Source organism: Canis aureus, chromosome 32, assembly GCF_053574225.1.
Source record: "Canis aureus isolate CA01 chromosome 32, VMU_Caureus_v.1.0, whole genome shotgun sequence".
In the NCBI taxonomy this organism is placed as follows: domain Eukaryota; kingdom Metazoa; phylum Chordata; class Mammalia; order Carnivora; family Canidae; genus Canis; species Canis aureus.
This window is the reverse complement of record NC_135642.1, coordinates 13,055,018-13,077,595: the sequence shown is the minus strand read 5'-3', so window position 1 is coordinate 13,077,595 and position 22,578 is coordinate 13,055,018. Positions and strand designations below refer to the sequence as shown.

The window sequence follows — 22,578 nt, the reverse complement described above, 5'->3', positions numbered from 1 at the left end:
GAGGAAATCTTTCATTTTTTTTTTCTTTTTTTTTTTTTGAGGAAATCTTTCTACCATGCCACAATCAGTAAACCTATGAGAAATAATTCTAAAACTTGAATGAACAACATTCTTTAGTATTAAAAAAGAATATCCCACATGACATAGTTCTTTATTTATAGCAGTCGTGGAAAGAATAGGTTGCCTGGTTCATGTGGCCTAAAAGTAAATCCCAGTTTTTCCTTGCCTCACTGAATAGTTGAGGTATGTCAGGTCTCTTAAATGCCAGGCAGACACACAGATCAGACTTTCTAAGGGTAGAGTTCAAAAGCTAGGTCATGAGCCCACTGTACTCAAAGGAATGACTGTTAGTTTCTCAAGTTAGCTATATTGCTAATGTAGCAGTAGGTCTAAGGAATAATGTGGAATGAGATTTAAGTCATATGCCAGAACAACGTATTAATGAGTACAAATATTACTGATATACATCTCTGAGTAAAAGGGAACAAAATGCCAATACTTCACTTTCAAATCTCATTTTAAAAAATTCCACTTGCACAACTTTAAAGAAACAAAAAACCCAGAAATGGACTATCTGTATCTTATTACAGCAGGGAGCAGAAGGGCAGCTTGCTAAGAGTTTAGTGGTGCAGCCCTGTGTGGGCTTCCTCATGTACACTTGCCTAGTGTCCTTAGCAGAACATTGCACAGGACAGCAAGCGATACTGTAATCAAAAAGCTTCCCACGTTTGCTTTTTCTAATAACCAATGGTTACTATGGAACTCGGAAAAAAATGTTGGCAAAAAGACTCTACTGGGTTTACTTTTCATTGCAAAAGGTTTGGACACAAACCATAGTTGTGAAAGTTATCTCTGGACAGGGTCAATGCTCTGCATGGGCTAAGGAGGAAGTAGAAAAAAACTCAAGAATTCAGCATAAAAACCACACCTGAGGGATCCCTGGGTGGCGCAGCGGTTTAGCGCCTGCCTTTGGCCCAGGGCGCGATCCTGGAGACCCGGGATTGAATCCCATATCAGGCTCCCGGTGCATGGAGCCTGCTTCTCCCTCTGCCTGTGTCTCTGCCTCTCTCTCTCTCTCTGTGAATATCATACATAAATAAATAAATATTTAAAAAAAAAAAAAAACACACCTGAAACAAACAGGGTAGTTTATGGAGAGAAAAATGAAGATGGGCAAGAGATTCCTCATGGTCAACATGAATGCGAAGACAGCAAGTGTCAGTTTGATTCGATTCCTGTCTTCACATAAACTAGCTGCTGCTACTCTTCTTGCTCTGTCACTCAGCTTTACTGAATGCCCAACTTTTCAATTTGCAAATTCCTTTGTTCTCAGTTCAGAGTTCTTAAATTTCCTCTCCATTTTATCTGATAATATCCTCACTGACACTTAGTGTCATTATTAAAAAATTGGCAACCACTGAACTTTTTAAAGTCCTTTGGGTCATACAGATAAGTCTTGAGGAACCAGGAAGAAGTTGTTAAAGAGATTACTTAATATAATATGATAAGCTTTATTCAGAAAAAGGTACCTAATCAAATCAATAAATATTTACTCAGTACTCTGAAGTCAGTGTATTAGGTACTGAAACATATCAGGGGATCCCTGGGTGGCTCGGCGGTTTGGTGCCTGCCTTTGGCCTGGGGCGTGGTCCTGGGGTCCCGGGATTGAGTCCCGCGTCGGGTTCCCGGCGTGGAGCCTGCTTCTCCCTCCTCCTGTGTCTCTGCCTCTCTCTATATATATATGTCTCTCATGAATAAATAAATAAGTTTAAAAAAAAAAAGCTTAGTTCTACATTACACAAATCCAAATCTATTCAACAAACTTGTGTGTGTGGTAGAGAGGACTGTATCCTTAGCCAATATTGTAAAAGAAAAATAAAGGTTGTGGAAATGTTCCACATTCAAGGAAGCCAAAGAGACATGACAACTGACCCAGACTGGATCCTATACTGGATGAGAGGAAAATGACATAAAGGAGATTAAAATTGGAATATGATTGATATCGGGATGCCTTGTTGGCTCAGTGGGTTGAGCGTCTGCCTTCAGCTCAGGTCATGATCCCAGGGTTCTAGGATGGAGCCCCATGTTAAGCTCCCTGCTCAGTGGGGAGCCTGTTTCTCCCTCCTTACCCTCTGCCTGCCACTCCCCTCTGTTCATGCTATCTCTCGCAAATAAATAAATAAAATCTTAAAAAAAAAAAATTCTCTGGGACACCTGGGTGGCTCAGCAGTTTAGCCCCTGCCTTTTTTTTTTTTTTTTTTATGATAGTCACAGAGAGAGAGAGAGAGTGAGAGAGAGAGAGGCAGAGACATAGGCAGAGGGAGAAGCAGGCTCCATGCACCAGGAGCCTGATGTGGGATTCGATCCCGGGTCTCCAGGACCGCGCCCTGGGCCAAAGGCAGGCGCCAAACCGCTGCGCCACCCAGGGATCCCTAGCCCCTGCCTTTGACTCAGGACATGATTCTGGAGTCCCAGGATCAAGTCCCACATCAGGTTCCCTGCATGGAGCCTGCCTCTCCCTCTGCTTGTGTCTCTGCCTCTCCTCTCTCTCTCTCTCTCTCTCTCTCTGTCTCTCATGAATAAACAAATAAAAATCTTAAAAAACAAAAAAGATCTCAAAGACTTTATGTTAAAAAAAGTAATGTATTAGTAATTTAAAATATTAATTATATATATATATTTTAACATTTATTTACTCATGAGAGACACAGAGAGAGGCAGAGAAATAGGCAGTGAGAGAAGCAGGCTCCATGCACAAAGCCCGATGTGGGACTCGGTCCCAGGATCACACCCTGAGCCAAACGCAGCCACTCAACCTCTGAGCCACCCGGTGTCCCAAAATATTGATTATATATTAAATGATATTTTAAATATATTGGATAAATAAAATATATATTAACAAAGTTAATTTAACTTGTTTATTTTTTACTTTTATGTGGGTACTAGAAAATTTATAATTATGTATGTGACTTGACTATATTTTCATTGACTTGAATAGAGAGACAGACAACATAAGCCATTGAGGCAAAATGTTAATGATATAACAATAGATGTGTCTGGGTAAAAGACATACAGGAGTTCTTTCTATTATTTTCAAGTTTTAGCAACTTTTCTAGAAATTTGAAATTATTTCCAAATAAAAGTTTAAAACATTTTTTGTTTTACATAAGGGTAAACAGAGATTAAGGACAGAATTTTGAGGGCAGCCCAGGTGGCTCAGCGGTTTAGCGCCGCCTTCAGACCAGGGCGTGATCCTGGAGACCAGGATCGAGTTCTATGTCGGGCTCCCTGCATGGAGCCTGCTTCTTCCCCTGCCTGTGTCTCTTCTGCCTTTCTCTCTCTGTGTCTCTCATGAATAAATAAATAAAATCTTAAAAAAAAAAAAAAAAGGACAAAATTTTGAAAATAGGCTCATATACCTATTTGAAGAGATATTCTATATATGATCAAGTTAAGAATGCTCAATATAATCAGTAGGATCATGATCTAAAATAACCCAACCAATGACATTATTCCAGACTTGCCTCAGAAAGGAAGCCAACAACAACAACAAAAAAAAAAAAAAAAAAAAAAAAAAAAGAAAGGAAGCCAACAACTCACAGACTCACCCCTCTGGAAAGAAGGCATTAATGATCCGGTCCCCCAGTGGGTTGATGGCAAGTTCCGGAATTCGCTGGAAATCTTCCCGGCTGCCAAAAAATCACCTTGAGTTAAAAAAATACTGGCCCTTAGCATGTACTCATTCAGTCATGCAAGAGTACAACCTAGCAAGAATATTACCTCATGGAATTTACTTCTGTGGCAAATTACACCAAATAACTGCAAAGAATAGCACTTTAGTAGGTGCCAAGTGTTTCTTGTACCAACTCAGGAGTGGAAGAAGCCAGATTTGACTATGCTACATTCCAGGGAATTCGGCACACAAGTTACTTCAATAAAACAACTGACAAGCAAATACTGAGCAGTCCCTGTAAATCATTCCTTGAACATTACCATTTTGTACTTAGTTATTAAGTTTTGAGAGTGAACAGCAATGCAAACCACAGAGCTTATGTATGGTTAGCAAATATCCTGTACCCCTGTAAGACCTACAACAACTATGAATTCCAAGGAATTCTTAGGCAATGTCCAAGGAAATAATAAAGTGTGACAATTTCCATATTTCCATGCTCTGAATCTGGCTTTTTCTCCATTGTCTTCTACAGACTCAGAGCTAGAGAAGTATTTAAGCCTGGAACCTTGCAAGAGCAGTCATCCTCTCTCAACTTGTAAGTTATGCTGAAATGAATATTATTAGCTGCCATTCACTGTATACACATCACGTGGCACTCTGTTTATACACATTATCTAATTTCTTCAAGCCAACATTTTATCTGTACCCTTTGAGTTGAGGAAACTGAGAGTGAGATAAAGTACAGAAGCTAGTAAGTGGCAGAACTATGGTTTAAATCTAAATTTAGGGATCCCTGGGTGGCGCAGCGGTTTGGCGCCTGCCTTTGGCCCAGGGCGCGATCCTGGAGATCCGGGATCAAATCCCACGTCAGGCTCCCGGTGCATGGAGCCTGCTTCTCCCTCTGACTGTGTCTCTGCCTCTCTCTCTCTCACTGTGTGCCTATCATGAATAAATAAAAATTAAAAAATAAAAAATACAAAAAAAAAATAAATCTAAATTTAAGTCAAAGGACATGTTCTTTTTTCTAAAAAATAAAAATAAAAAACACACTTCTGAGGCACCTGGCTATCTCAGTCAGTAGAGTGTGACTCTTGATCTTAGGGTTATGAGTTTGAGCCCTATGTTGGGTGTAGAGATTACTTAAAAATAAAATCTTGGGGCATCTGGGTGGCTCAGTGGTTGAGCGTCTGCCTTTGGCTCAGGGCATGATCCCAGGGTCCTGCATCGGGCTCCCTACAGGGAGCCTGCTTCTCCCTCTACTTCTCCCTAAGCCTATGTCTCTGCCTCTCTCACAAATAAATAATTTTTTTAAAATCTTAATAAATAAAATAAAAAACCCCCAAACCACTCTTCTTGGGGTGCCTGGGTGGCTTAGTTGGTTAAGTATCCGACTTCAGGTCATGATCCCGGGGTCATGGGATCCAGCTGCATCAGATTCTGCACTTAGTGGGGAGTCCGTTTGAAATTCTCTCCCTCTGCTCCTCCTTTGCTCATGCATGCTCTCTCTCTCTCATATAAATAAAATCTTTTTTTTTTTAAGATTTTATTTATTTATTCATGAGAGACATAGCGAGAAAGAGAGGCAGAGACACAGGCAGAGGGAGAAGCAGGCTCCATGCAGGGAGCCCAACATGGGACTTGATCCCAGGTCTCCAGGATCAGGCCCTGGGCTGAAGGTGGCACTAAACCACTTAGCCACCAGGGCTGCCCAAAGAAAATTTTTATTTTTTGTTTTATTTTATAATCCCCACTGTGCAGGGAGCTTGACTCCTCCGCTAGATCCCAGGGCCCTGGGATTATGACCTGAGGCAAAGGCAGATTCTCAGCCAACTGAGCCACCCATACACCTTAATAAATAAATCTTTAAAACCAGACAGACACACACGCACATACTTCTTTCCCATATTAAACTTCCTCAAAGGTACTCTCCCAAAAATGTTCAGTAAGTATTTTCTAAAAACATCTTAGTTGATATTTTGTGCCAAGAATATAAAGCTATTACATATCTGTGCTGTATTCCTCAAAAAAATGAATGTCATGAAGGGCATAGAAAGGCAGAGGATTGTTTCAGATCAAATGGGGCTAAAGAGACATACAAAACCAAACTCAATGCACAATCTAGACTAGGAAAAACATTGCTACAAAGGACATTACTGAGCCAAGAGGTAAAAACAGAATAGGCCGTACAGAATATGGGATTATATAATAGTACTATAAAAACAGGCCGTACAGAATATGGGATTATATAATAGTACTATATCAAAATGCTAAATTTTTTTTTTAAGATTTTATTTATTTATTCATGACAGAGAGAAAGAAAGAGAGACAGACAGGCTCCGTGCAGGAAGCCCAACATGGGACTCGATCTTGGGTCTCCAGGATCACACCCCAGGCTGAAGGCGGCACCAAATGCTGGGCCACCAGGGCTGCCCAAAACGCTAAATTTCTTGACTTTGACACAACAATGTCACACTGAAGTATGTGGCAAAATATTAACAATTGGTAAATCTGGATTTCAGGTATGTGGACTTTCTTTGTATTCTTCTTGGAATTTTTCTTTAAATTTGAAATTATTTCCAGACAAAAAAGAAAAAAGGAGAAAAATAAAAATAAAATTCAAATAAACCCGATTCTTGCCTTCAAGACCTTTACTAACAGAAGAGAGAACATTTATTTCTCTGTCCCCTTTGTACTAAATGCTAATGAAGGGGATCCCTGGGTGGCTTAGTGGTTCAGCACCTGCCTTTGGCCCAGACCTTGATCCTGGAGTCCCGGGATCAGTCCCGCATCAGGCTCCCTGCATGGAGCCTGCTTCTCCCTCTGCCTGTGTCTCTGCCTCTCTTTCTCGCTGTGTCTCTCATGAATAAATAAATAAAATCTTTAAAAAAATTAATAAATGCTAATGAAATTGTTCCTATTTTTATCCAGAAGCCTTTAATATTAATACTCTGTTTCTCTTAGAATGGTTTGACATTTAGATGGTCCTGAATTAATTCAAGAAGCTCATCTCCAGCACATCCGGTAGTGACACGTAGGTAGAAACTGACCTACGGGACTGAGTACAAAGCTCTGAAATAACTCTAGATTCTAATCTTCCTTGATCACTTAGGGTAATGTTTACATCAGTGAATGAATCAGAAGAAGCCATTGCTTAAGATGATAAAAGATAATTACTCAAGTCCTGATTATTTAATTCAACAAACATGTACTAAGCTCTTATTACATAATACATTCCAGTAATACAAAGTCCACATTATCACCAAAAATGGTTCCTCTTCTTTGACAGAGGTTAAGAAACAATGACTACTTTCTTTTAAATGAAGATTAAGGATCATTTGAATTGCAAAGCCACATACTTCAGCTTAATGTCTAACAAGCTGGAGTAATTTTAGCTGAGGAAAAGGCACAGTTTAAATACTGGGTCTAGTCTAGTATCAGGTGGTGAGTGTATAACCTAGCCTGAACTTCAGTCTTAAAAGGGATCCAGTCTTGAAATTCCAACGTCAGTAAGACCTAAACCTGTCCTTTAACACTTAAAAAAACCCCACAAAACTCTACTCTTGCAATTTAGATTGTATATACAATGCAGTTCTATAAGACCAAGAGGAATACTGTTGATGGTATCAAACTTAAAATGAAAGAGTACAGGGGCACCTGGGTGGCTCAGCGGTTGAGCGTCTGCCTTTGGCTCAGGTCTTCATCCCCGCAGGGAGCCTGCTTCTCTCAATCTGCCTATGTCTCTGCCTCTCTCTCTATGTCTCTTATGAATGAATGAATAAATGAATGAATGAATGAATGAATGAATGAAGTAAATAAATAAACAGTATAAAACAATCCTTGTAAACTCCTAAACAATACACAGTTTATTATTATTAATTGTTCTATAGTAGAATGGATATCATCTGGGCAATTTTTCTAAAACTAAGCTTCTTAAATTTGTCTACTAACTTAATAGAGAAAAATATATACTCCAAGCAGCCCTTACACAAGTAAGATTTGTTCAAAATGTGCACTCATAAAAGAGCATGTCAATATTATATTCTACCTTATAGCATACTTAGGAAAATCTTCCTCAAAGATATTTATTCCACGGGCACTGACCCAAAAATAAAAAATAAAAAAATTAAAATTAAAATAAAATAAAAATAAATAAAAAATAAAAGATATTTATTCCCCTCAAAGATATCTTAAGATATTTTAGGGGTGCCTGGGTGGTTCAGCAGTTGAGCATCTGCCTTCAGCTCAGGGAGTGATCCCAGAGTGCCAGGATCAAGTCCCACATCAGGCTCCCCGCATGGAGCCTGCTTCTCCCTCTGCCTCTGCCTCTCTCTGTGTCTCTCATGAATAAATAAATAAAATCTTAAAAGAAAAGATATTTTAACTGGAAGTAGGGAAGTCTGAGAACAGAATCACATTTAACAGAATTATTTGTGGATAAGAAATTCCCCATGAAGAGTGGTTTTCCAGACCTTCATAGGCACAGAAATGTTTGAGAGACCTTTAGTAACCAGAAGCGCCAGCCCTCTATGCTGATCTTCACTATGTGGAGGTTCCTTCTCTTGGAAAAATCAGTCTCACAGCTAACTTTATATTTCAGGACCTGGGCCGATGGTGAGATGACATATACATAATGAGGATATTAAAGTCTATTACTTGTGGGATGCCTGGGAGGTTCAGCGGTTGAGCATCTGCCTTTGGCTCAGGGCATGATCCCGGAGTCCCAGGATCAAGTCCCACATCGGGCTCCCTGCATGGAGCCTGCTTCTCTCTCTGCCTGTGTCTCTGCCTCTCTCTCTGTCTCTCATGAATAAAAGTCTTTTTAAAATTAATTAATTAAAAATAGAATTTTGTTGTCTTGATTGGATTGTTTTAATGTAAAATGTCAAAAGGTGCCAAATCCAGTCTTTGCTAGTTGTTTTAGCATTCCAGGGTCAGACTGGCTAATCTGCAAGGCTGTATGTGATTTTTTTGGTTGAACACAGTGGCAGTGGGCATGTACACATTTACATTCTCTCATTCTCTAAAACCCCCTGAAATGTCAGCAGAAACATACAAATGGGAATATATCCCTGACATAAACAACCAGGGTGGAAGGAGTGTGCTAGTAAACAACGGATTGTGACAAATTCTGGAAGTCAGAAAATAAATGCAAATACAGTGACAATTAGGTCACTCTAGTAGAGGGCCCATGAAAAGGCTGCGGCAGAGTTAACAACCATTCTCCTTGCAGAATTTCAACAAGGTACCACACTAAGGTGCCAGGTAAGGGAATAAGCATTCAGAATAATTAATTAAAGGAATTTTTAAAGAACAGGCCAGCTGCCTGCTGCTATCCTAAGAATATAAAATCATCTGTCCCAAGGCAAAAAGTGGAGAAGTGTTTCGGAAAGAAATGGGAAGACCTACCTGGACAGGGCAGCAACCAAATACGGGAGGTGGCCTCCAAAGAACAGTCCTTTTATTTGGGGAAAGAATATCATAAATCTGTTCCTTTCCTCCTTGACGACATACCCTAAAGGGAAGTCTACCAACTTACTAGCCCTGCTCAGAGAATAGAGGGCTTGAAGTCAGCCCTTCTATCCAGGAAAGACCTGTGGAGAAACCAACCACAAACAAATCTATGCCAGTTTTCTACAGTAGTCCATGCAGGTGTTTTCATAAATATGAATGGACAACCAAAGCTCACTAGATCTTTTGGGAAAATTAATACCACTAAAGAGTAGGATGGGGCAGCCCCGGTGGCGCAGCGGTTTAGCGCCGCTTGCAGCCCTGGGCGTGATCCTGGAGACCGGGAATTGAGTCCCATGTCGGGCTCTCTGTGTGGTGCCTGCTTCTCCCTCTGCCTGTGTCTCTGCCTCTCTCTCTCTCTCTCTCTGTCTCTATGAATAAATAATATAAAATCTTTAAAAAAAATAAAAAATAAAAAAAATAAAGAGTAGGATCGAGACAAATGGAGATAATGATAATTCAGGGAACACAAGAAAGTTTTGAAAGATTCTAATAAGTAATTCAATAGACACTTGATAGATTTTTGCATCTATAAAGCAAAAATAAGCTACTATGGCAGAACAGAGATCAGAGAACAAGAAAGGTTCTTAGAAGTTAAAAATAAGACTGTGGACTAATAAGAAAGTTCGTCAAAAGGACCGAAAAAAAAAAATTCAAGGATTTCTTCCAGAAAGCAAAGGAAAAAGTCAAACAGTCAGGAATTATGAGTGAAAAGCTGTCTTGTGGTCCAATAACTAGCCAATAGATATGCCATAAAAATCAAAAAAGGAAGAGAAAATAATAAAAGAAATAACAGAAGAAAACTTCCCAGCTAAAGGACATATTTTTAAGATTTTTTATTCATTTATTTGGTCAGAGAGAGAGAAAGAGAGAGAGAGCAAGCGAGCAAGTGAGCACATATGTTGGCAGAGCAGCAGGCTGAAGGAGAGCAAGAAGCAGGTTCCTTGCTGAGCAGGGAGCCGATGATGCAGGGGCTCGATGTGGAGCTTGATCTCAGGACTCCAGGATCACAACCCGGGCCAAAAGCAGACACACTCAACCAACTGAGCCACCCGGGTGCCCCTAAAGGACAAATTTTTAGAGTGAGAAGATTCATCTAACACTGAGCAATGAATAATGAAAAATAACCCACAAAAAGGTACATTTTTGTGAGGTTTCAAAACATCAAAAGGAGATTCTTTGAATGTTTCAGAGAGGAAAAAAAAAGATTATCTATTATAAGGTGAGAATTAGACTGGCAAAGGAAAAAAAAAGATTATCTATTATAAGGTGAGAATTAGACTGGCATAACAGTTCTCATCTGTGAAACTTCGTTCTGATATGACTGATACAAGTGTGAACAAAGCAAGTGATCGTGCAGGACACTGAAATCATCTGTCCTCTGGATAAACTAACAAGAAAGTGAAACTCAAAAGCACTCAGTGTTAAAAAAAATTTTTTTTTTTTAAAGCAGCACTCAGTGTTTGAGGAAATAAATGGCTATCATTCAGGACACAAGCTCCTGAAATTTATAGGTAATCCTTTCTTAAGTGATATGTAACAATATAGCCAACTAGCAATTTTCAATAATAACTTACTTGCAGAGTTTAGTTGGTTTGCACTATCCCCTGTAGGCAATTTAACCTGCATGATTTAATATCCAGAAACATTTTTCATCATGGTAAAATTTGAGAAAAAGTATTATCTGACAGAGTCAATATTAAAATTGCTCAAAAAGGGAATTTTTTTTTCAAAAGGGGAATTTTTTAAAAGTAAACTTTTACTGAAGTATAACAGAGACATAGAAAAGAGTACAAATCACAAGTATATGGCATGATGAATTTCAACCAAGTTAAGATTATAACCAGTACCCAAATCAAGAAACAGATTATGATCTGTCCCCAAACACCTCCTTCACGCTCCTTTTGTCTCTAACTGCTACCCTCCACCATGGGTAATCATGATGCTGACTTCCAACATCATACATTAGATCAGTACAGAAGGTAGTTTTTCTTTTAAAGATCTTATTTATTTGAGAGAGAACACACAAACCTCAAGAGCCAGCATGGGGGTTTGGGGGACACAGACGGAGAGGGAGAAGCAGACCTCGCTGAGAGGTGACGTGCATGGGGCTTGATCCCAAGGAACCTGCGATCAAGACCTGAGCCAAAGGCAGACACCTAACTGAATGAGCCACCCAAGGTGCCCCAGTACAAAAGATATTCTAACTAATGAAATTATCTTTGTATTCAGATGCTGACCAGATTCTCATTTGACCTGACCTACAAAGGATTACTGCAAGACCCTTTATAGGACAGATGCCATATCAAGATCAATTTCAACAGCAGTGGTAGAAACACGTTACCCAAAATAACAGCATTTGAAGGATTTGTGAGGTTATAGTATATTTTTATATTTTATGAAATACCAATCTGAAAGATGATACATGTAAAAAGAGAGTCTATAGGTAAACTGCAAATCACTGGCAAATACTGTTTACAATACTCCCTTCTTGGGATGCCTGGGTGGCTCAGTGGTTGAGTGTCTGTCTGGCTCAGGGCCTGATTCCAGATTCCCAGGGTCTGGTCCCACATTGGGTGCCATGCATGGAGCCTGTTTCTCCTCCCTCTGTCTGTGTCTCTGCCTCTCTTTCTGTGTCTCTCATGAATAAATTTAAAAATCTTTAAAAAAACAAAACAAACAAAAAAAATTCCCTTCTTGAAGGGGCCCAATTCACTTGAGCATATTAAAGATGCCAGGAAATCCCGTAAAAGAAGAAGCCTGTTAAACCTTGCTTACCAAACTTTGCATAAAGTTTAGTTGATAATTTTTTCTTTTTTTTTTTTTTAAAGATTTTATTTATTTATTCATGAGAGACACAGAGAGAGAGAGCGCGAGAGGCAGAGACACAGGCAGAGGGAGAAGCAGGCTCCATGCAGGGAGCCCGACGTGAGACTTGATCCCGGGTCTCCAGGATCACACCCTGGGCTGAAGGCAGTGCTAAACTGCTGAGCCACCTGGGCTGCCTGATAATTTTTTTCTTCTTTTTATACAATACCTATTGGTAGACCAAGAAACTAGTGTTCTATAAAATATACTTTGGGGCAAATTTTTTTTTTAAAGATTTTATTTATTTATTCATGAGAGACACAGAGAGAGAGAGAGAGGCAGAGACATAGGCAAGGGGAGAAGCAGGCTCCATGCAGGAAGCCCGATGTGGGACTCAATCCCAGGACTCTGGGATACCCTGAGCCAAAGGTAGATGCTCAACCGCTGAGCCACCCAGGCATCCTGCTTTGGGGGAAATTTCTGAAAGCATTTTGGAGAAGCTCCATGTCTAACCAAAGCCTTGGATAGTTTCTGCTTTATGTTCCCACTGGGACTAACATTAAAAAGGAATATAAGTATGCTACGAATAGTATATGGTACAGCCTTTTGCTCTCTAGAATTTGGCTTCTGGTCACAGACATGGAGCATCAGGAAAGTGAAGAAAATGTAGAAAGGAAAATATTTCTGCTAAAAGCCATCTGAAGAAAACCTGGGCCTGTTCCAGATAACAAAAGACTGGTCACTTGCATTTGGCTAAGCACCCTGATAGGTTCTAGAAAGGTCAAGAAAGGACTTGAGCTGGGTTTGGCAGATAAGGCTAGAAAGAGCTATATCACACATACTATAGACTTTAGAGTGACACAGGGATTCTCTAAGGCTGGAGGGAGTAGAAGAGATGTGGCTGAGGAAGGGGATAGGACAATTTAACAGATGGCCAGAGGTAGAGATGGCTATTGTCAGGAAGCAAAGCCAGAGTGAAACCCCTGATATGTAAAAATGATTTACGTATAATGTGTTAGTTGTTTACTAGGTAGTATAATGAGATAATTTCTTCTTCTACTCAAGGTGACTTGTGGCTTCTCCCATATTTGAATCCACACCACATGGAGATCAAAGCACAAATTTAAGAACTAGTGCTTTGTAAAGCTGAGCACAAAAAATTAGTTAGATCAAGGTAACTATGAAATAAAAAATTATGTCATCGCTTTCTATCACCTCTTCCCCAACCAAGAATGCATAGAAACAAGCATTGAGAACAGTGCCTAGCACATCCAGTCAATAAATACATATCAAATGAATGAATTAGCCCACTCACTGGCTTTCCATAGAGTATGAAATGGTATTTTAGGAATTGAGCAAATCTTAGCTAGATTTTAATGAACAAATAAATACTAGCTGACACCTGCAAAGTTTTCATTCTAAGAGCTCCCTTTGTAAGAGTCTTTCCATTGTTTTCTAGCAAATAATTGAAAGTGATAAAACAGACACACACATTTACATATCTTTCAGTTTCCACAAAGAGAAGGACTCAAAATGGGGGTGTCTGGAAGACTCAGTTGGTTGAGCATCTGACTCTTGGTTTTGGCTCAGGTCATGGTCTTGAGTCGTGGGATAGAGCCCTGAGTCAGGTTCTGTGTTCAGTGCGGAGTATGTTTCAGATTCTTCTCCCCCTCTCTCCGTCCCTCCCCTGCTCTCTCAATCTCTCTCAAATGAATAAATAAAATCTTAAAAAAAAAAAAAAAAAAAAAAATGAATGTGAATTCTATATCTTTACTCAGTGGTTAAATCTGAATTTATGAGGGAGATGTAATCCCAAACTCTAGCAAATTACTCAAGTATTAGAACTTAAAAAAAAAAAAAGACCTTCGGGACCCCTGGCTCTCTCAGTCCTTAGAGCATGCAACTCTTGACCTTGGGGTTATGAGTTTGAGCCTCATACTAGGTGCATGGATTACTTAAAAATAAAATCTTTTTTTTAAAATTTTTATTTATTTATGATAGTCACAGAGAGAGAGAGAGAGAGAGGCAGAGACACAGGCAGAGGGAGAAGCAGGCTCCATGCACCGGGAGCCCGACGTGGGATTCGATCCTGGGTCTCCAGGATCGCGCCCTGGGCCAAAGAAAGGCGCCAAGCCACTGCGCCACCCAGGGTTCCCTTAAAAATAAAATCTTAAAAAAATATTTCTAGTCTGGTTCATTTTTTTTTTCTTTTTCTTTTTTTGGTTAGGATTTTACTTATTTATTTAAGAGAGAGAGAGAGAGCGCGCACGAGTGGGGGGAGAAGCAGAGGGAAAGGCACAAGCAGACTTCCCACTAAGGCTGGAGACCAACGTGGGGCTTGATCCTATGACCATGAGATCATGACCTGAAATTAAGAGTCAGATGCAGCCTGAGCTACCCAGGCACTTCTGATTTATTTTTTCAAGTGCAAAATTACATAGTCCCTTCAACAAATGGTACTAGGACCGGTAGATATCCACATGCAAAAAAATGTTTGAATATATACATATATTTTACATATATATGTAAAATTTATATGTAACATGTATTATATAATGTTATTATATATTTTATTAAATGTGTCAACGACCTAAATAGAAGAGCTAAAACTATACAACTCTTAGAAGAAAATATAGGCATAATCTTCAGGACCTTGGATTTGGCAATGGTTTCTTAGATATGACATCAAAAAGCACACAGACCAAAAGAGAAATTAGATAAATTAGACTTCATCAAAATTTAAAACTTTTGTGCTTCAAAGAATACTACAGGGATCCCTGGGTGGCGCAGCGGTTTAGCGCCTGCCTTTGGCCCAGGGCGCGATCCTGGAGACCCGGGATCGAATCCCACGTCGGGCTCCCGGTGCATGAAGCCTGCTTCTCCCTCTGCCTATGTCTCTGCCTCTCTCTCTCTCTCTCTCTCTCTCTCTCTGTGTGACTATCATAAATAAATAAAAATTAAAAAAAAAAGAATACTACAAAGGGATTGAAAAGATAATCCACAGAATAGGAGAAAGTATTCGCAAATCTCATATTTCATAAGGATCTAGTATCTAGAATATAGGAAGAACTCAGCACTCAACAACAAAAAAACAAACCAAATAAAAAATAGGGAAAGGACTTGAATAGGCATTTCTCCAAAGAAGACATACAAATGGTTAAGCATGAGAAGATGCTCAATATTAATAGCCAGCAGGGAAACACAAATCAAAACCACAATGATTTACCATTCATACCTACCAAGATAGTTAGCATTAAAAGACAGTAAGGAAAAAAAATAATAAAAAAATAAAAGACAGTAAGTGTTGGTGAAGATGTGGAGAAGTTTGAACCCTCAATACATTCATTGAAGGTGGGAATGTAAATCAGTGCAGCCTCTGAGGAAAACAATTTGGTGTTCTTCAATAAATTCAGCATAAAATTACCATATGGCCCACAATACTACTCCTTAGTATAAGTTGAATGAGAATTAAAACGTATATCCACACAGGACGCCTGTGTGGCTCAGTGGTTGAGCGTCTGCCTTTGGCTCAGGGCGTGATCCTAGATTCCAGGAATCGAGTCCCACATCAGGCTCCTTGCATGGAGCCTGCTTTTCCTCCCTCTGCCTGTGTGTCTCTGCCTCTCTTTCTGTGCCACTCATGAATAAATAAATAAAATAATCTTAAAAAAAAAAAAACAAATGTCCATATAAAAATGTACATAGAAACACTATAATAGTCAAAAAGTGTAAAACACTCAAATGACCATCAACTTATCAACAGATAAGCAAAATGCAGTATAGACATACAATGGAATATTATTCAGCCATAAAAAGGAATGAAGTACTGATACATGCTATATTGTTGAAGAATCTCGAAAAACACCATGTTAAATGAGAGAAGCCAGTCACAGAAGGCCACTTACTGTATGATTCCATTTTTTTTTTAAGATTTTATTTATTTATTCATTAGAGATATAGAGCGAGAGAGAGAGGCAGAGACACAGGCAGAGGGAGAAACAGGCTCCACGCAGGGAGCCCGACATGGGACGCGATCCTGGCCCTCCAGGATCACGCCCTGGGCTAAAGGCAGTGCTAAACCACTGAGCCACCAGGGCTGCCCTGTATGATTCCATTTTACATGAAATGTGCAGAGAGAGAAGAAAAGTAGACTAGTGGTTGCCCCTGAATTAGAAATGACTGCTTATTGGGTACAAGGTTTCCATCTGGAGTGATGAAAAGGTTCTGGATCTAGACAGTAGTAATGGTTATACAACAATATGAATGCACTTAATGCCAATGAATTGCATACTTTAAAATGGTAAATTTTATATTATGTGTATTTGCCTCAATATAAAAAAAGAAGAAAAAGCGCCCAGTGTGGTCTTTGCACATGGTAGGCATTCATAGTTGTTGACATTAATGACTATACAGCATAGTTTGAGTCCATCCCAGCTTCCAGTGATAGCAAATTTTGCCCTGCACAAACACGGCCCTATGGATTTTTTTTTTTTTCTTTTTGGCCCTATGGATTTACCAGCATTCTCTAGCAATTCTGCCTGAGGAGTATGTACAAAGGCTTAGCAACTATATTCCTTCCCCCTTTATACCACATCCCACAACTGTGCTAGAAGTCTTCCAAAGAATTCCTAAACTACTTCTTGCTTCCTGCCAGCCATTAGAAAAGCTAATAGCTTCATTCTAGATTAGTCAAAGCTGAGCTTGCTACTGAGATTTGGGTGGGAGGTAATGGTAAGGAGAAATTTCATTGGACTATAATAAGTCAAATATGAAGTGGAACAATATCACATTACTCTGAAATCATGTAATTAACTCTAGACCAGAGTGTCTTAACTTTGGCATGTTTGATATTTAGAGAAGAATAATTCTTTGTTGTGGGCAGGGGGACAGGGGGCTGTCCTGTCTAAGACTTTTAGCTGCATTCCTGGCTTCTACATACCAGACATCAACATCACACCTCAGTCATGACAATCAAAAACATCTCCAGGCATTTTGTTGCCTAGGGGCAAAAGAGCTCTCAGTTGAGAACCACTGCTCTAGACAAAAACACTCAATATCTTATCTAACATTAATATATACAGAGTGGTGTACCTTAGGATTATGGGGCTGGATTTGGAAATGAGAGGAGAGGGTGAAACAATCTAGACCACCTTGGATTGCTATTTATGAGCCAATCTTCTGAAAGCTAACATGTTTGATGAAAGGTCATGGGAAAACTCAAGCAGAGAGAGCTGAAATTCTCAAAAGGATGTTCCCAGGACCAGAACAATGACCACTCCCAAACCAAGGAGAGTTTTTGTTTTGTTTTGTTTTTTTTAAGATTTTATTTATTTATTCATGAGAGACAGAGAAAGAGAGGCAGAGAAATAGAGACACAGGCAGAGGGAGAAGCAGGCTCCATGCAAGGAGCCCGATATGGGATTTGATCCCGGGACTCCAGGATTACGACCTGGGCCAAAGGCGGATGCTCAACCGCTGAGCCACCCGGGCGTCCCACCAAATAGAGTTAAGAGTAAGGCAGAAGACACTTAGTGATAAATGTAATGTCATTCTTCTGCTTAACTGAATTTCCTTCTGAATCCATGATGCTCAAAGACAGGGAAGAGAAATGGTTCCTGCTCTCTGTGCTCTAGATGCCTATCACCTCTACCCTGGGGATAAAGGCACCTGGTCAGACATTGGCCCAGAAAAAAGATGGGAACTTCCTACCTGAGAGTCCCGTTCTCTCCTTTGTCCAGGCTGGTGAACCGGCTGTAGAGGCGGGTGATCTGACTGTGGGAAACTAAAGAACACAAAATTAGTCCCATTGGGAGAAGTCACCCTCCACTCAAACTGAACTCAAGCATGGCCCTTCAGAAGTCAACTACCTTTCTGGTCCCAGCACACCACCATACACTTCAGAGAGAATAAAATGGGGAGATATCTCAAGTCTAACTCCTTTCTAGAGTTTCAAAACAGAAATTAAAAAGCTGGGGCAGCCCTGGTGGCTCAGCGGTTTAGCACCGCCTATGGCTCAGGGCGTGATCCTGGAGACCCAGGATTGAGTCCTACATCAGGCTCCCTGCATGGAGCCTGCTTCTCCCTCTGCCTGTGTCTCTGCCTGTGTCTCTGCCTCTCTCTCCTCTCTGTATATTCTCATGAATAAATAAATAAAATCTTAAAAAAAAAAAAAAAGAAATTAAAAAGCTAAAGAAGAAAGAAGTTAGAAAATAAATTGAAAGCACTCAAAATTCAGGAATGAAGTCTAGGCTTTTCATTAGGATTTAGCCACTTAAAATGTCAAGTGGCTAAGATTAACAAAGCCGAATTTAGTTTAAAAGGAAATTGTGAAACTTTCACCTTTTATTTTTTTGACCTTTTCACTTGACTTGGAAGCTCTGAAAATGGATGCTTTGATTAAAAACATACCAATTAGTTTGCTGTTTCAGGCTGGCAATATCAGGCTGGTTGACGACACTTAAAGACTGGGGCAGATTCTATTTTTATTTTATTTTATTTTTTCAAAGATTTTATTTTTAAAGAATCTCTACACTCATGGTAGAGCTTGAACTCACAACCCTGAGATCTTGAGTTGCAAGCCCTACCAACTGAGCCAGCCAGATGCCCTTCAGGCAGATTCTATTTTTATAATCTGGTTTGCTCCTGTACCAACCATCATGGCTTTCTCCTTCCTTAGGAACTGACATTTAGGTAAAAGATCACAGGGTCATGTCAGCCTCTTTTCTGTAATTACATGAGCTCCACTAAGCTCCCAGTAAAGGAATGAGCTCCCAGAAAGCAAATTAGGCAATCTGTAAAAAGATCAGGTTATCATCAGATGATATCTACAAGGAAGCTTTTTTTCCTCATTTTTTAACTCAAGCACAAGCTGGCCATTAAAATGAGGCAAGAAGCGCAGATACACAGTAAGAATTTGAAAATACAAAAAAAGAATTTCTGCGGAACAGTTTAGTTTCTTGGCTGATGGGAACTAGGAGGGAAGAAAAAGGAGAATTATCAAAAAAGAAAAGACAAGAGCCAAAAAGGGTGTGTTAAGTGTGGACTTTGTCCTCCACTGTGCCTTTAGGGGTTTAAGGGGGTGGCTAAAAGCATTCTGATAGTAGCCCTCCTCCCCCAGTTCAACAAAACCTACTGGCAGCTTTAGGAACAATGGGACAAAGTAAACCGGGGCACAGCGGGAGAAGCAGGAAGTGAATGGCCTAGAGCTACGACGAGAGGACACACTAGGCGCAGCAGTGAATTCTTCAGCATCAGATTTCATTCCAAGCTGGGCTGTTGGGTACTAGCTCTCCAAACACAGCAGAGAAGAATCAATCCCAGCCAGCAAGGAGCCAGCAGGTGCCAGGCACCGAGTGGACCTACTGCCCGGCCAAGCTCTCTGGTAAGGGTCAGGTAACAGATTGATCCCATTCATGACACCACCGCCTACTTAGGGGTGAGCAAAAGGGGCTGTGGAGAGAACTACATCAGTCCAGGAGAGGAAAGGGCTTGGCAAAATGTCTAGTACAATGTAAGAACTCCAGATTAGCCATTATCATCATCATCCTTACACTCTGAGCCTGGAGGTACAGTTTTACTGCTGCACTAACTAATCTCCACCTTTCTCCTGACTGGCAGCTACAGACATTTTCTTCAGGAACCTGACCTGTTTACCCTGGCTGTGGCCTCTGGCCTCAAAGACTGCTCTAGAACAGAAGTTCTCTTTAGTTTAACAAAAATAAGTCAGTTAAAGAATGACTAACTTTCCCAAAAGATTTTTTGAAAAACAAAATTTGTTCACAATCTCAATACCACTGTTTTCATTTCTTTATGTACCATCTAATATCAGTCACTTGTATACTTTCCATACTTGGAATAGTTTTTCATTTATTCACTCATTATTTTTCTATATTGCTTTGGAGTACTTCTTAATAATGGCAGAATATTTAGTCCACTGGATAAGTTTTGTTTTTTTTTTTAAGATTTTATTTATTTATTTATTTATTTATTTGACATCAAAAGAGAACATGGGGAAGAGGCAGGGAGAGAGAGTGGGAGAAGCAGGCTCCCTGCTGAGGGGGTGAGGGGACCCATGCAGAGCTCAATCCCAGGATGCTGGGACCACGACCAGAGTCAAAGGTAGATGTCCAACTAACTGAGCCACCCAACCACCCCTGGATCAGTTTTTAGTACTTAGACTACTGTATTTTTCAGATTCCTTCTAATAAGGAAAACATTCAATTGTATTTCTTTTTATACTAATTTGTTTGGGGTTTTTTTTAAGATTTTATTTTTAAGTAATCTCTATACCCAACATGGAGCTCAAACTCACAGCCCTGTAAGAGTCACAAGCTCTATGGATTGAGTCAGGCTGGTGCCTTTTTTTTAATTTGAGAAAATAATCCATACACGTAGTAAATATGCAAATAGTACAAGAGTGTACAAAATGAAGTCTCTTTAACAACCAAATCCCCCAGTTTCCCTTGCCAGAAGCAAACACTATTATCAGTTTTTTTGTAATTTCTTCTAGAAATTCAGTATGTGTATATATAAGTATGTATAGCTATCGATAACAATTTTAAAACTGGCTGGAATGTGGTCATTTAGTCCAACCCCTTTAACTAACAAACGAACCATCAGATATCTTTCTAATCTAAATCATCTCAAAGAACTAGACATTGAAACCTATTTAAGTATGATTCTGAAAATTTCCTTACTAAGTGCTGGTATGGTATTACATTCCAGATTTCAGAAAAAAGGTTAGCTTATGGCTGGTTTCCTTAAAAATATGGAATGCTTGGGGCGCCTGGGTGGCTTTGTCAGTTCAGTATCCGACTCTTGCTTTTAGCTCAGGTCATGATCTCATAGGCTGTGGGACAGAACCCTGCAAAGCACTCCATGCTGGGGGGTGGAGGGGTATCCTGCTTGAAGATTCTCTCCCTCTGCCCCTCTTTCCTCACATGTGCACTCTCTTTCTGAAATAAATAAACAATCAAACAATCAAATAAATAGTTTAAAAAATATGTGGAATGCTTCACAAATTTTTGTGAATGATAAAACCTGTGATCTTCTAGAAGGGGGTTACATGGAAATCAGTGGAGAAATGTACAACCAGGGCAGGGGTGCCTGGATGTCTCAGTAGGTTAAGCCTCTGCCTTTGGCTCAGGTCATGATCTCAGAGTCCTGGGACTGAGCCTCCGGTGGGAGTCCCAGCTCAGCAGGGAGTCTGCTTCTCCCTTTGCTCCTCCCCTTTGCTTGTGCCCTCTCTCTCTCTCAAATAAGTAAATAAAAATCTTTAAAAAAAAATGTACAATCAAATGTCCGCTTTTAAAACTTAATATGGTCAAATGTCAATCTATGTCCTAAACTTCAGAACTAATGTTTAATAAGAAGAAAGAAAGAGGAGGAGGAGGAAAGCAAGCTTCAATTTACATGCTAAATTCACCATGACAGAGAATAAAAAGCAATCTCCAAGGTACAGAGCTCAGAGCAACTTCAAGGAGCAGAAAAGCATCGGACCTGCCATAAAAGGCAGGACAAGTTTCCAGTAAACTATTCTCACCAGACGGCAAGACGCTAACAGGAAGGCGCCCTAAACCTGCACCAATTCTCAGTAACTCAAAGGAAGTCTCTTGACTTTGCACATGGTCATGTCTTGAATCAAGCTATATTTTTCTCCCCTAATGGGCACATAATTATTTTATACTGTTGAAAGATTACTTGAAAGATCCTCCCAATTTGACTACAAATCTATTATCACTACCTCATGCTCAGAAGAGGAAGGCATTTTAGAAAAGTAGCAAGCACTAGGCAGGAGTGACAGAGAGAAAAATAAAATGAAAAGGGAGTAAGAAAGGGAAGCCTGGGTGGCTCAGCAGTTGAGCATCTACCTTTGGCTCAGGGTGTGATCCTGGGGTCCAGGATTAGGTCCCACATCGGGCTCCTTGTGTGGAGCCAGCTTCTCTTCTCCCTCTGCCTGTGTCTCTGCCTCCTCTGTGTCTCTCATGAATAAATAAAATATTTTAAAAAGACATTAAAACAATGTAACAACAAATCACTTTCTTATAATTGGGGAAATCTGAATATGGACTAAATGGTAGATAATATTTTTAAATTATTGCCAATTTTCTTAGGTGTGATACAGTACTGAGGTTATGTAGAGAAAAAATTCCTATTCTCAGGATACATGAAGAAATATATACCTTTAAAAAATATTTTATTATTTATTTATTTATTTATTTATTTATTTATTCATGAGAGACACAGAGAGAGAGAGAGAGAGAGAGAGGCAGAGACATACGCAGAGAGAGAAGCAGGCTCCATGCAGGGAGCCCGATGTAGGACTCAATCCCAGGACCTCAGGACCAGGGGACCACACCAGAGCCAAAGGCAGCTGCGCAACCACTAAGCCACCCAGGCATCCCACATAAAGAAATATTTATTTATTTATTTTATTTTTTTTTAATTTTTTATTTATTTATGATAGTCACACACAGAGAGAGAGAGAGGCAGAGACATAGGCAGAGGGAGAAGCAGGCTCCATGCACCGGGAGCCCGACGTGGGAGTCGATCCCGGGTCTCCAGGATCGCGCCCTGGGCCAAAGGCTGGC

At 40.0% G+C, this 22,578-nt stretch overlaps 1 protein-coding gene across 2 annotated transcripts in view; it reads right to left on the bottom strand.

The window, feature by feature from the left end:
• CHP1 (calcineurin like EF-hand protein 1) overlaps window positions 1-22,578 on the bottom strand; it is a 47,976-nt gene that overhangs the window by 20,154 nt on the left and 5,244 nt on the right. For both annotated transcript variants that reach the window (XM_077880704.1, XM_077880703.1), the window contains 2 exons: window positions 17,699-17,771; window positions 3,609-3,689 (listed from right to left, as the gene is read on the bottom strand). In XM_077880704.1, the coding sequence (XP_077736830.1) occupies window positions 3,609-3,689; window positions 17,699-17,771 (154 nt within the window). The remainder of the gene's footprint in view (window positions 1-3,608; window positions 3,690-17,698; window positions 17,772-22,578) is intronic.